The sequence below is a fragment of the Aedes aegypti genome, chromosome 1 (genome assembly GCF_002204515.2).
Source record: "Aedes aegypti strain LVP_AGWG chromosome 1, AaegL5.0 Primary Assembly, whole genome shotgun sequence".
In the NCBI taxonomy this organism is placed as follows: domain Eukaryota; kingdom Metazoa; phylum Arthropoda; class Insecta; order Diptera; family Culicidae; genus Aedes; species Aedes aegypti.
The window spans coordinates 145,034,693-145,049,882 of NC_035107.1; the positions used below are offsets into that span (position 1 = coordinate 145,034,693).

General features: G+C 41.2%; 1 protein-coding gene across 1 annotated transcript; it reads right to left on the reverse strand.

Moving 5' to 3' along the window:
* Positions 1 to 10,927: 10,927 nt before the first annotated feature.
* LOC5565038 lies at positions 10,928 to 13,994 on the reverse strand. The gene is made up of 5 exons (XM_001649337.2): positions 13,235 to 13,994; positions 12,496 to 12,561; positions 12,054 to 12,100; positions 11,306 to 11,716; positions 10,928 to 11,248 (listed from the first exon to the last, which is right to left on the reverse strand). The coding sequence occupies exons 1-5, from the start codon at positions 13,559 to 13,561 to the stop codon at positions 11,173 to 11,175; spliced, it is 927 nt and encodes a 308-aa protein (XP_001649387.2). The 5' UTR covers positions 13,562 to 13,994; the 3' UTR covers positions 10,928 to 11,172.
* Positions 13,995 to 15,190: the final 1,196 nt, after the last annotated feature.

A 15,190-nucleotide genomic window follows, 5' to 3' on the forward strand; every position in this document is an offset into this window, starting at 1 on the left:
CATGTTTGCAGAAGCAAAAGCTAAAGCAAAACAAAAACTCCCCCACCTCCCTGTCAGCATACGACCAAAGTACCCGATCTTCCCTGAGGTTACTCGTACCCCGGCCAGTACCACGAGAAGGTAGGGATAGGAGTTGATGGACAAGAGGCTAAGGACCACACAAAGGAGTTTATTTTATTCCTGCAGGTACACGAGATACCAATGGTACGCCATGCCCACCCGACTGTGGGTATGTAACAAAATTATGTCAGCTTATGTTATTATGATATAAAGATTTTATCGAACATAGATTGTTACAATTTTGATGCAGGATGTTGTTAAAATAACTAAATTTATAACAAAAAGTTCTATGAATTGTAACATAAATATAACGAAATGTGTTGTTAATCTATCAAAAACATATCAAGTCCAGTTATAATTTTTGATACAAAGTTTCAAAATTACAATACTGTATAATATACGGGGCATTTCATTTTAACAAAACATGATATTCCGTGCAATAGACAGAAGCATGTATGGTTTTAACCAGTTTTTTTTATCAATTATTGTTCATTTTGTTGAGGAATAGATTCTCGTGCACATTTTGAACGTGGAAAAATAAATACTCACACATCAGTTTCTATGGCACTTTAATAGAAGCACGCAACTTGCATTCAATGTACAATCCAACATGTTGCGTTACATGTGCGTTACTTGTTGGTTTTGTTAGCCACGACGCCATCCAATATATGGCAAACATAGTGGGAGAATATTTTGGTGGGACAATATTTTTTAGGTGTGAGTCTATTGGAGGGCAAAATCCTCAATCATATATCAAATTCTAATTAAACTGAATATTTGCTGCAATAAACATACAAGGAATTTAAAAGTCGCAACAAGTCATTTTTAATCACTTGCAATTTGTCAATAATTAAATTAACATCACAACTTTTTGTTACCGCTTGGCTAGTTTACAGACCTAAGAGATTTTCTTTCATTCTTCTAAAAAAATATATATTTTCGCTTGATTCAAAAACTTAAGTTGATTAAAAGGCACAGATGTGTATTTAATTTTATTATAAATTTGTTAAAAATAACCAAAATGAAATATATTCAAAATAAATATAACACAATAGGATATATTTTTGTTTCAATATTTTCTGTTGATGTTGGTGTTTATCAAAATTATATCATAATAAGATATGCATATCATATTCTGATAAAATTTTAGTATATTTTGTTATGTACCTCTAGTCGGGTAGCCATTTACCGTGCCTTCTGATCTTCTTATTTTTAACTTTCTGCTAGTGCACAAAACCAAAATAAAAAGCACACTGTTGTTGGATGCGTTCTTTGCAAGATTTGTGCCTTTTAAGTTTTAGTGCAATCTTAGAAGTAGATTCCAAACTGTTTCACCTTAAGAGTTTCCGGCAAAATGCTACAGTCTCCTTGCTTTGCGATTTGGAAGGAAAGCTTGATTCCCTTAATAGAGTTCAAGATCTCCTGCCTAAATCCCCCAAATTCGGAACAACTGACCACGATTGGCGGCACTCTTTGCTTCCTCACTTGAATCAAAGAACCACGTTTCGTGACAGTTTTAAACACCAGTTTTTTTTGAAGGAAGTTGTAAATTCAGAGATTCACCTTTCTTTTTGTTTGTAGTTGCAACCATGTTTAGTGAATAAACGAGAGAAGACGTGACCTTCGAGAGGTTTTTTTTCAAGAAGGATTACCACCGCTAGCTTTCGCCAACAGATCCAACAAAATCAAGGATCGTAAAGGGATCAATAGTAGAAAAAATAGTACTGAAAAGTACTGTTTTAATAGCACTGTTTTATTGCTTTAGCACTATTTAATTGTTAATCTTCGGGCTGTCGCGCTGTTGGACTTTGTACAACAGCTGTGATTTGAATGCTATAATTTTATAAAAATGATATCTATCGACACCAAACTAAAAAAAACAATACCCAACAGTTTTTGTTTGCAGTATGGCTCTTTAAAATGCGGAAAAAAGTCGCATAATAATGAACGCACTATATTCGGTTCGAGTAGACTACAATTTTAAATCAATATCATCTCAAAATCCTAATGATTTTGAAACATAGGGTCTTCGGTAAAGTTGTTCTGAAAGTGGTACATAATTTGATTCGCAACTTGGTCGCTAGGTGGAACTAGTTTGCATGAAACTTTTACTATGTTTTGCAGATATCTCAGGAGCCTGCCTATTTAGAGAGATGACGTTTTCAACAAAGTTGTTCAGTAATTCAAGGGCTATCATTGTTAGGGCATTTGATTTGAAATTTTTCCACCAGGCAGTGCTAGTGGGCATGAATCTTTTGTTTTGTAGCGCCACCTGGTGGCTAAATCTCGAATTTCTTGACTCAAATAATGATAGCCCTTGAGCTACTGAACAACTTTGCCGAATACGCCATCTTTCAAAGTGGTCAGGCTCCTGAGATATCTGAAAACCAAAAATTTCATGCTCACTAGCGCTGCCTTACTTACTTTAATTTTGCTGGCGCTACGTCCTTCAAGACATGACCTGCGCCACAATGTTACGCCAACTAACTCGGTCCATGGCTGCTAACCTCCAATTCCTCGATCGCCCCACACTTCCAAGATCCTGCTCCACTTGGTCAAACCACCTAGCTCGTTGCGCTCCCCTTCGTCTTGTACCGGCCGGATTTGAGTTGAACACCATTTTTGCGGGATTGTTGTCCGGCATTCTCACAACGTGTCCCGCCCATCGTACCCTTCCAGCTTTAACGACTTTCGTGATACTGGGTTCACCGTAGAGTTGCGCAAGCTCGTGGTTCATTCTTCTCCTCCATACGCCGTTCTCACATACTCCGCCGAAGATCGTCCTAAGCACACGTCGTTCAAAAACTCCTAGCGCTTGCAGGTCCTCTTCGAGCATTGTCCACGTCTCATGCCCGTAGAGGACTACCGGTCTTATTAGCGTCTTGTACATGGTACACTTAGTACGGAAGTGAAGTTTACCAGACCGCAAGGTCTTGTGGAGTCCATAGTAAGCACGACTTCCGGCGATGATACGTCTTCGAATTTCTCTGCTGCAGTTGTTATCCGACGTTATCAATGATCCGAGGTAGACGAATTCGTCCACCACCTCGAACTCATCCCCGTCGATCGTCACGCGTCTGCCTATGCGAGCTCTATCGCGCTCGGTTCCTCCAGCCAGCAGATATTTCGTCTTCGACGTATTTACCTTCAATCCAACCCGATCTGCTTCACGTTTCAGCCTGGTACACTGTTCAGCAACCACCTGGAACGTTCTTCCGACAATGTCCACGTCGTCAGCGAAACAAATGAACTGGCTGGATTTATTGAAGATCGTGCCCCGCATGTTGAAGCCCGCCCGTTTCATAACACCTTCTAGCGCAATATTGAACAGGAGGCAGGAAAGACCATCACCTTGTCGAAGTCCTTTGCGTGTTTCAAACGGGTCCGATAAAGCACCCGATATCTTCACACAGCACTGTACACTATCCATCGTAGCTTTGATCAGTCTAGTCAGCTTCCCGGGAAAACCGTTCTCGTCCATAATCTTCCATAGCTCTTCGCGGTCGATGGTATCATGGGCCGCTTTGAAATCGATGAATAGGTGGTGCGTAGGGACTTGATATTCGCGACACTTTTGGAGGATCTGCCGCAACATAAAGATTTGGTCTGTCGTCGATCGACCGTCCACAAATCCGGCTTGATAACTTCCAACAAATCTGCTTGCCAGTGGCGATAGACGGCGGAAGATGATCTGGGAAAGCACTTTATAGGCTGCATTAAGAATGGTGATCGCTCGATAGTTCTCACATTCTAACTTGTCACCCTTTTTGTATATTGGGTATATTATTCCCTCCTTCCACTCCTCCGGTAGCTGTTCTGTATCCCAGATCCTGGCTATCAATCGGTGCAGACAAGTGGCCAACCTGTCCGGGCCCATTTTAATAAGTTCCGCTCCAATACCATCATTTCCAGCTGCTTTGTTGTTCTTGAGCTGTTTGATAGCATCCTTAACTTCACCTATTTTGGGAGTTGGCACGTCTCCCTCATCCGCCGTACTGATGAAGCCATTCCTCCTGCTGTCTTGATCTTCCTCCTCTGCGCTGTTTAGGTGTTCATCGTAGTGCTGCTTCCAACTTTCAATCACCTCACGTTCGTCCGTCAAGATACCACCATCCTTATCCCGGCACATTTCGGCTCGCGGCACAAAGCCTTTGCGGGATGCATTTAGTTTCTTGTAGAACTTACGTGTTTCTTGAGAACGATACAACTGCTCCATCTCTTCGCACTCCAACTCTTCCAGGCGGCGCTTTTTATCCCGGAATAGATGGGTTTGCTGTCTTCGCTTCTGTTTGTATCGTTCCACGTTTTGACGGGTGCCTTGCTGCAGCATCATCGCCCGCGCTGCATTCTTCTCGTCCAAAACCGTCTGACACTCCTCGTCGAACCAACCGTTCCGTCGATTTGCTTCCACGAACCCAATGGCACCTTCCGCTGCGTTGTTTATGGCTGCTTTGAGACTACTCCAGCAGTCCTCAAGAGGGGCTTCGGTGAGCTCTCCCTCTTCCGGCAACGCTGCCTCAAGGCTTTGCGCGTATTCAGTTGCGACTTCGGGTTGCTTGAGTCGCTCCAGATTGTATCGGGGCGGGCGTCGGTACCGAATTTTGTTCACAACGGAGAGTCGTTGGCGCACTTTAACCGTCACAAGGTAGTGGTCCGAATCGATGTTTGCGCCGCGATAGGTTCTGACGTCGATAATGTCCGAGAAGTGCCTTCCATCAATCAAAACGTGGTCGATTTGTGATTCAGTCTGTTGGGGTGATCTCCAGGTGTACCGATACGGGAGGCTGTGCTGGAAGTAGGTACTACGTATGGCCATGTTTTTGGAGGCGGCGAAATCAATCAGTCTAAGGCCGTTTACGTTCGTAAGCTGGTGAGCGCTGAACTTCCCTATAATCGGTCTAAATTCCTCCTCCTGGCCAACCTGAGCGTTGAGATCTCCGATAACGATTTTGACATCATGGCTTGGGCAGCCGTCGTATTCACGTTCCAGCTGCGCGTAGAAAGCGTCCTTATCGTCATCGTCACTTGCTAGGTGAGGGCTGTGCACGTTGATTATGCTGATATTGAAGAAACGGCCTTTGATCATCAACTTGCACATTCTGTTGTCGATTGGCCACCACCCAATCACGCGCCTCTGCATTTCGCCCATCACGATAAAAGCTGTGCCCAGCTCATGTCTATTGCCGCAGCTCTGGTAGATGGTATAACTAAAGAGTCTAAATTATAAAGAGACGAAATCTGATCATATTCAAAATAAATCAGCTAGCAACTGTGCCAAATCTATTACGCAGCACTGCCAATGTTGAATCCCACGCTAAAAGTGAGTCACAGGTTTTATGTGTTGAATTTTCACAGGTTTGGGTAACGAATGAAAAATTGACTGAATGTGTGGAAAACCAATGTAATGAGTAGAGCATTCTTTATGCAAAGCATGAAAATTGCAACCGACACTCAAGTATTCAGAAAATATGCTACTTCAGAAGAAGCAAAATTTTCGTGGGCGGTAACATTTTTGTGTGAGCCGTTTTCAGCTTGTGTGAAAAAGTGTTTGACAAGTCTCCTGCTCGATTAGAATGACATTGACAGTAAACTTGGAATTCCAATTGGAACATTTCGCTTCTTTGCTTATAGTTTCTTTAGGTATAACCATCCCTATACGTATGTACCGTCGACCCTTTCCAGCAAACCTCCTGCAGCGCTACGATGTCGAACTTGCGGACCCTCAATAATTCGGAAAGAATGCGGGTACTTCCCAAGAAATTGAGAGACTTACAGTTCCATGATCCGAGTTTCCAATCGTTAGTCCGTTTTCGTCTATGCCGATTGTTTCGGTCCGAATTTACATTGTTTGCTTCCTGTACTGATGATTTTTACGGCTGGCTTGTAAGGCCTGCACCAACCCCCTGTCTCGCCGGAGGATCATCGTGCACAGCACTGCTTAGAGTCCCACGCTGGCACTAGGACGATGATCAGCCGCTCCTAACATGGAGAACAGACGCTGTTTTGAGCCGCCCCTAACATGGAGAACAGACGCTCTGATAAGCTACACCCTCAGAAGAGAGGAGCCCCCCTTCCCTGTCAGCATACGACCAAGGTTCCACCAGGGTTGGTTACCCGATCTTCCCTACGGTTACTCGTATCCCAGGCGGCACCACGGAAATGTAGGGATAGGAGTTACTGGACAAGAGGCTAAGGACCACAAATGGGGTCTATTTTATACCTGCAGGTACGCGAAGTACCAATGGTACGCATTGTCCAGTCATTTATCACCCACTAGCGCTGCCTGGTGCTACTGAATAATTTAACCGAAGATGTCGTCTTTCTAAGTACCGTAAAATGGGGTGAAGTTGATCACTTTCAAGCGATTCTACTCTGTAACTCCTAGTAGAATACATGTATTATTATCCAAAATTTTTTAAAACATATGGTTATGGTTTATTTATCAAATTAAACAAGATAAATTTCGAAATATTCACTTAATAACAAACACATTAAAAATAAATCAATAAGTGGAGTTTTTGATTCCGAGGTGAAGATGATCAATTATTGCGGTAAGTTTCCTAAAATAAAGAGATATGCTTTTCTAAATTTGGGGTCACTGAATCTGGATCAAGTCTCAAAAATCTTACAACTTGTGGGGAAGTCCCCTATGCCCGGACACTTTTTGTTTTTTGGTAATATTTCAAAATCTACATTAGTTTTACCGTAAATTTTTGTACAGTATAAACAATTCACATTATTTTAAGTAAAAACTCTCATGAGAACAAAAATAAACCTTTCCAATTCATTTTATGGTGGATTATATCATGTACCAAAAATGGTGTGCACTGAAATGTGCACCATGGCCGGACACTATGTCCTCTATGATCGGACACTATGATTTTCACCGTCAAAGTTTACACCGAACCCACAGAAAGGTTAAGGGGTGCCTCGTATGTCGATACATGCCTTGTGGGTTCAATCTTTGCATGATGTACTGCGTATGGAGCATATTAACGAGATCATACGCCAGTTCCATAAACTCCTTCTTGATATTTTATATATATTTTATTTTTTGCATTAGCGGTTGCTCGTATTCAGATAAAAATGCCTTCGAGAATTCAACGCGTTTATAGTTCTTCACAATTTCTTTGCTCGAAGGTTAAAGTGTGCTCTTAGGAACAGTCAACTCTCCCTTACTCGACCTCCGTATCTCAATATCTAGTTAGAGAACCATGGTAAAATTTGGTGTTCATGGCTACCTCGATGGTCCCTTGAATCGCATATTTGCACTGGTTTAGTATTCTGTAACACGATATCTCTCTAACTCAATGGTCCCTTCACTATGAAGTTATGAAGAGATGACTGTACATCATATCTTGTGGCTGCTTCTCGTGTGCTCATTTGCCTTAAAAGCATCATATTTCCAGCACTTTATAAGGCCTCCAAGGACCGAAAGTTTAGTTGTTTATGCTTTATTTTCGTTGCTGTTTTTTGTTTGTACCCTACATTTATGAAAAAATATAATTATAAATGAATTATAAATTAGATCCCCATATAAGGTTATCATTTTCACTGTCCGATCATAGAGGACAAGAGGTGTCCAGCCATAGAGGACTTGCAATGGTTTATAAAGAAAGGTTGCTTTTCTTTGAAATTCTACATTTTCTAATAAATTTTGCATTGTGATTGATGCAAAACTCACTGAAGTCAACGTTCGGAGACAATTCAGCTTAAATTATAAGAAACATTTGTGGCTACATTTGTATGAAATTTTATCGTTTCACATTTTTGTTGTAGATTGTATCAAAGTGAAACTTTTAATAGTTACTGTCTATTTACGTTTGGACATGGAAACGTCATAGTTTGTATATACTACAAAAATGTGTTTTGGTATAATCCTGGAATACTAAAATCTTAATATCCTTAATATCATTATTCGTTTTTGTAAAATTCAAACTGTCCGGGCATTGAGGCTGTCCGGCCATAGAGAATCCCCCAATGATTTATCGGTCAATCTTTAATTTGAATGTTGTAAATTACAGAACACACCACATTAAACGCTTAAAGCTATGCAATTTTCTTTTAAATTAGCGACTCGCGCACAAAAATATACATTTTTCACTCAGAAAATGCTTGTTTATCCACTAAGCAAATTCAAAACTAGATTCACAGAAAATATCTGAAATGTATGAAACAGTTTATTTAAATGGTGTCTCTATACAGACTTGTCAATAGTAGATTGTTTGGAGAAGAACCCTTCAACAGTACATTAAACATTTCATGAAAATCTTTTTTTTCATGGTATAATTATCTTGAATGTCAAACCGAACTAAGGAACATCAAGAGCAGCCATCAGGTAATATGATGTCACAGAAAATGTGTTAATTGAAATTGAATCAATGCTCTCTTGACAGTTTATACATGTCGGTACATAAATGATCAACTTCTCCCCACTGATCAACTACACCCCGAATTACGGTAGTAAGGTTCCTGAGATGTCCGCAAAACAGTGTCATGCGCACTAGCGCCATCTGGTGGCAAAATTTAGAATTTCTTGGCTCAAATAATGATAGTCCTTGAGCTACTGAACAACTATGTCGAAGATGCCATCCTTCTAAGTGGTCAGACTCCTGAGATATTTGCAAAACAAAACTTTTATGCACACTAGTGCTCCTTGGTGACGGAATTCCGAAACTGAGTAATCACCGCATGTCAGCCCTTGATTTCCTTAACAACTTTGTCGAAGATGGTTTTTATTTACTTAATCTAGATCGCGAGGTATTTCATGTTGAACATAATGAACTGAGGGTGTTGTACAAAGTGCAACGCGCGACTACTCGCATTACAAAAATTCGCGTGACAATCGAAAGGTTGAAACAAACGTCCAAGAGCAGAGAGAATTCGTATACACTCGAAGGTACGATGCGCACTGAGTCCGGTGATTATTGATATCTTTACTTTACTTTCGACAAAAAGAAGGACAACATGTCTTCCGCCAAAAATGTATTTATTTCTTTAATGTCGCGTCGCTCGCGTAGCACAAGTAAATAGTGGCGCGGATCGCGGTAGTAGTGATCATATCGAAGGTGACTCTCAGATCTTTACCTTATCCCACTAACCCAATATCCTGTTCATGATAACTGTGGAGATGGAGAAGATTCTTCGGTCTCTAGTAGCAATGGTTGTCTAACAAACATTCATTCCCTTCCCCCGATGACTGTAAGGACGTGGCCGGCTCCGTAATTGACTTTCAAATTTTGAGCTCTTGATTTGAGCACTTTGAGATTGGTGAGCTGATCCCAAGCCCCATTCATTAAATCTCTGTGCAACTTCGATTGTTCTGGTCAATCACGAAGTAACAACTACGAATTGTATGCAGTTTACGGTTATATATGCTCATGCTCATGCATTATATAGGTTAACAATTTAGAATAGACAAACTAATGAAACCTTCGGTAGCCATGTTGATTATGCCTGCAAGAGAACCTCCACAGCTATTGTGGCACTGTCCCGGATGATGTCCAATAGCTCTGCGGTGTACGCCAGTAAGCGTAAGCTTCTGGCCAGTGTCGCCTCGTCCATACTGAGGTATGGTGGCCCGGCTTGGGGCACGGCTTTAAGTACCGATAGCTACCGTAGCAAGCTAGAGAGTACTTATAGGCTAATGTGTCTGAGGGTTGCTAGCGCGTACCGTACCGTGTCACACGATGCACTCTGCGTCATCACCGGTATGGTGCCTATTGGTATCCTTATCATGGAAGACATAGAGTGCTTCGAAAGGCGCGGCACAAAAGGGATACGCAGCACTGCCAGACTGGCCTCTATGGCAGCATGTGTGGGACAGTTCCACTAAGGGAGTGTGGACTCACAGGTTGATTCCGAGGTTAGATATCTGGGTCAATAGGCGCCATGGGGAACTAACATTCCACCTGACACAGGTCCTTTCGGGGCATGGTTGCTTTAGACAGTATCTACACCGTTTCGGTCATGCGGGTTCTCTCGAATGTCCAGTTTGTGCAGGTTTAGAGGAAACGGCGGAACACGTTTTGTTCGTGTGCCCGCGTTTCCGCACAATGCGTGACCGCATGTTTGCCACATGTGGTCAGGACACGACTCCGGACAATTTGGTTCAGAGGATGTGTGAAGACGAGTTTGGCTGGAATGCCGTTTCATCGGCTATTACCCATATCGCCTCGGAACTACAAAGGAGGTGGCGAGTGGACTCGAGGAGTGGCTAGTGCAGACGCTAAACAACAGGTGGTCCAAGGGTTCGCAGTCGGCTACGTAGGTCATACCGGTGCCCTACGGTCGAAATCAACCCTTACAGCAATTAAGTGGCCGCGGGGAGAACATCCTGGTAGCGCTGCTGTCGTGGCGCCGGCTTACTTGGTTGGATACGAGCCTCTGGTTGTTCGGGGCAGGTGGAGGCCCCTTCGTCAGCAATCCCAGCTGGTGCTAGCTGATAGGGCCTGAGCCTTCAGTAGGTCAAATTGCAAAGCCCGCAGTATCAGTTCTTGATACCTGCGGTGCAGCCTTCAGCGGACAATGGGAGGTGAGGACCACCTGGGAAGCTGGCAAAGCGCCAGCATGCTACCTTGGTGGACCCCCCTAAGCGTGTCATCTATGTTCGTTGCTGCATGGCTACGCAGCTAACCTGGAGGATGCGATGTGCAATAGCCCCTCTCCGAAGCAATGCCTTCTTGGTGGTCCCGGAGAGACGAAGGGTTTGGCGGCAATGGGAATGGTTTAGTGGGTCGGGGGTGTAGTCCTGTTTACTGCTTGCATGTAGTAAATGGTCCCCAACCCCACACTCCCGGACCTTGGTCCGGAGCCTGTTGAGCAGATTATCCCCCCATTGCTTAGAAGGAAAACAAAAAACTAATGAAACCTACGCAACATATATATTTAAAAAAATTATTACATATTTCATATACATCTTTTAAAATTTGTATGTTTTTCATTTATACTCTTATCACTTTCCGTATGATAAACCTATTATCATATTAATAATCACAATTTTAAAAAGTGTATAACACTAATAAGCTTTACTCTATAATATATACAATCAAACCCATTATTTAATAAACTATGCTAGTCTTATTAATAATTTCATTTTGTTTAGCGCTTACTTTAATTATGCTTGGTATTGACAGTTCGTGAATTTGGCACGCCAGTAATCGCTGCTAAAACGTCATCATCGAGTAACCTGCAATTAATGTATGAGTTTCAATTGAGAAAATTATTGTTCAATTTGTTTACTTACGATAACCCATTGGTCTTCTTTTCGAGGGTGAATGGCGTTGATATAAAGCTTTCAACTGCGCTACTATAAGCTTTTGAGTTTTCCGCTAATGTGTGATTTGACGGCAGTGCATGTAGATATTCCTCAGTCCAAAAATCAAATTCATCTGCCTCCCAATCTACGCAATCGTCATCGATGAAAAATTCCTCCTCCTCATAAAATAACTCTTCTTCGATTTCCTTCTTATGGGCCTGATCGCAAAACGGAGCATCCCAATCGATCTCGAATTGACACAGAACAAGTTCTAAGGGATCAATATCGCTGATATTCTGTGAAACACCATTGAAATCGTCGTCTCTATAATCAGAGTTGTCCTCGCTGTCCAAATAGGTGACAAATAGTACATTTTCATCCACAGTATCACTCGATGAGCTGTAAAAAAAATCAATGTTGTAACCATCATCGTTATCCGAAATATCGAAAAGTAGTGCGTTCATTTAAAACAAAAAACTTTTAACGAAATTCTACAATATTATATCATAAACAATTTATTGAATGTTAAATGCGAATTTGTTATTTTAATTTATTGAATGACTTAAACCTTCTTCTGGCAGCCACGAAGAATTATTTAAAAATTTAATTTAATACCAATTATTAAAAATCGAAATAGATTTTAAAAATAGAAGATGTTTTGGAGATTTGGAGTATAGTATCACCATTGTTTATAATTTTATAGATATTTTTGTTATTGAACTGTTTCAATACTTACTTTATACCACTATCCTCAACAAATGACGAATAAGCATGAGTTATTTCCTAAGAAATAAAAAAAATAAATGATTTAATTATTACTTTTTCTCTTTTAAACAACATTGCTTTGGTAGTGGTCTTATTTTCGGCATCCATCGAGACTACCCAGAAATATCTACAGTAAAACAATAAGTATTTTCCAATGTTGATGATGATTGTCTTTATGCCGCGAAGCATGTATTAATGAATCATATATTAGAGTGAAATTGATCAATTTCAATGAATTTTTTAAATATATAAACATCAGAGTATAGCTCGGTCAATAAATCAAAATTTTGTAACTTATTGATCGATTTCACCCAGAACATCTTTGAAAGAAATATGCCAAAAGAATTATAGAGGAATGTTGGGTTGGATGCGAAAATATGCGATGCTGTTGATGATATTCATATCATATTTACCATATCAGTCAGAGAATAATCGTCTGTTTCAATCCACGAATCGTCGTAGTACATATCGTTCATATTCTGAAATTGTAAATAATCTATGTTAATACGTTGAATATGTTATTAATTTAAAAAAGTAATGTATCTTAAAACTACATTATTATATAATTATATAGTTTATAATTGGTAAAAGCAATTCCTATCCCTACCTCCTCGGAGTACGAACAACCTTGGGTAAGATCTTTCATAGGTACATAATAGTGAAATGGTGGCCGTGCAAGTTGAGAGGATCGAAGGCCGGTTGAAGAACCTTAGCGTAATTTGCTATAACATGCTACGAGGGGGAAGGGTGTGAAAATCAATGAAAAATGCTACGTCATTTATGGATGATCCTTTTCGTAAAAGATTCTGTTCCACCCGGGAATCAAACGCAGCTCTAGTTTTTTAGTCACAACGGTAACCGCAAGAAGGCTAGAGAAAGATCTTAGGTAGCATTCATTTGTTACGAGAATTACTTAAATTGGCAATCTGTGACAACCTTCCCCCTTCTGTGACGCTTTTTGTGTGAAAATTTTCAAACATTGTATTAATCAAATCCTCCTTCCCTTCTAGCGTTTCGTAATTCGTGGAAGCCGCTTTATGAACGGTTCGATTCTTTTTTCACAGCTTGTGTTTCATCAACCATGTATAGCTAAGTGATTGGATTTAACGGTCAATGGAAGCAATATTCGTAATAACTGGTGCGGGAACTTACCTCTTCTTTTTCGTCGTCTAATATCTCATCTTCACTGTCCTGGTCTGCATCGCCACAGGACACTTCTGGCAGTTCATCTCGGGTGTGATAACTTCTCTTTAGATTACAACGTTGCACTGTTTCCAAAACCATTAGATACTGCCATAGAGCACCTCGAAACAAATTGTAGCAGATGTAGCAAAGGAATCGGAAGATCATCAACAGAAGATCAGCTCGTCGAGAGCAGTTGCAAGTGCGAGCACTATTATCGAGATCATCTAACGGAAATTTAATACCTTCAAAAACCAAATTATTAACAGTTGATCTTAGCACTTTTGTCGTCGACATAATTGGTTTTCAATTATTCTTTTCGATAAAAGACAAAAAACTAGCCGTTGTTATCTTATCGCTAGTCCGATGAGAACTGATCTCTTCTGCATCCGGCAAGCTATATTGTTTGGACCTTTTCCCTTTCTGCAGATTATCTTTTTGTTCCTTTTCAAAGCAGTTGGGGTGGTGTGTGGAGCAGGTACTGTAGGTAAGTTGTTGGTTTAACTCAGGAGCGATCGCGCCTACAACCACCACGCACGTGCTGTGTATAACAAGCAAGCTTTTTTTCATAATGCTTGTACTAAGGACACGATCTGTCCGGTCTTCGATTCAAAAATACAGATTCTTCCCTGGTGGCGCATATTACCTGCTTCCTGCAACATAGAAGCAGCACGTCAGAAAGTGATAGTAGGGGAAAGTGGTTCAAAATGCTACTTCAAGGATTTGATCCGGTTTCTCTTAATAAAATCCACATTATTTTTCTTGGCATTACTTCCCCACTGCGAAAGAACATGCTTATCAGCTCAGTGTTCTTATAAGCACCTACACGGTCAATAACTGACAGCTTTCTTTGTCTAAAGTGCCATTTGTGCATTCGTGTATCGTGTGGCAAGTACGATAATACTTTATTCGAGGGAATTCAAGGAAATACCCATTACGAAAAGATCTTGGACCGATAGAGAATCAAACCCTAGACGCTTCAGAATGGCTTTGCTCTGTAACTGCGAACGTTACCTCTAGGATAGAAGGAAAGCCCCACAATTCCTATTTGACTGGTGTAAATTTCGAACTTTCCCCTACGCTAAATTGATTGTCTATTATGGTAATTATCATCTTCCCAAAGCTTGACATCATTTGGAGGATATTTGGCTGAGCTCTGTAATGGAAACATTATGCTAAAGATTATGCCAGCATTTTAAAAATTCCTTTTTTGACAGGTGTTCTAACGATTCCTTAGATGTTCCTTGGCGAACTATTGGCGGAATTGAAGAAGTTCAAAACTCTTCACTGTTTCTATTATTGGCGGAATTTGAACCTCAACAAAAATATTTTGTCAATTCACTCGGTTCATGGCCGCTTCTCTCCATCCTCAACTCGACCCCACGCTATTCATGTCCATGTAGTGCACCTGGTCAATCCTCCTAGCTCGCTGCGCCCCACGCCTTCTTATTACGACTGGATTTATAGCAAACACCAACTTTACAGGGCTGTTATCCGGCATTCTTGCAACATGCCCTGTCCAGCGTAGCCTTTCAGCTTCAGCTACCTTAATGGTACTGGGTTCGCCGTAGAGTTGAGCGAGCTCGTGATTCATCCTTCGCCGCCATACGCTGTTCTCTTGCATGATGCCGAAGATCGTCCTTAGCACGTGGCGTTCGAAAACCCCAAGAGCTTGCAAGTCCTCTTCGAGCACAGTCCACGTCAACATGCCCGTAGAGGACTACCGGTCTTATGAGCGTTTTGTACATCGTGCATTTGGTGAGGGGGTGATTCTTTCTTGAATGCAGTTTCTTCTGGAGCCCATAGTAGGCACGACTTCCATTGATGATGCGCCTTCGTATTTCCCGACTAACGTTGTTGTCAGCCGTCAACAAGGATCTGAGATAGACGAACTCGTCCACCACCTCGAAGATATCCCCGTCTATC

Bases quoted from the DNA above. Each gene is read 5' to 3' on its own strand.
- LOC5565038 (XM_001649337.2), bottom strand. From the start codon at position 13,561: ATGTCGACGACAAAAGTGCTAAGATCAACTGTTAATAATTTGGTTTTT. The intron at 12,101-12,495 runs GTAAATATGATA...TTTATTTCTTAG, and splicing joins ATTATTCTCTGACTGATATG to GAAATAACTCATGCTTATTC. The intron at 11,249-11,305 runs GTAAGTAAACAA...CATTAATTGCAG, and splicing joins AAGAAGACCAATGGGTTATC to GTTACTCGATGATGACGTTT.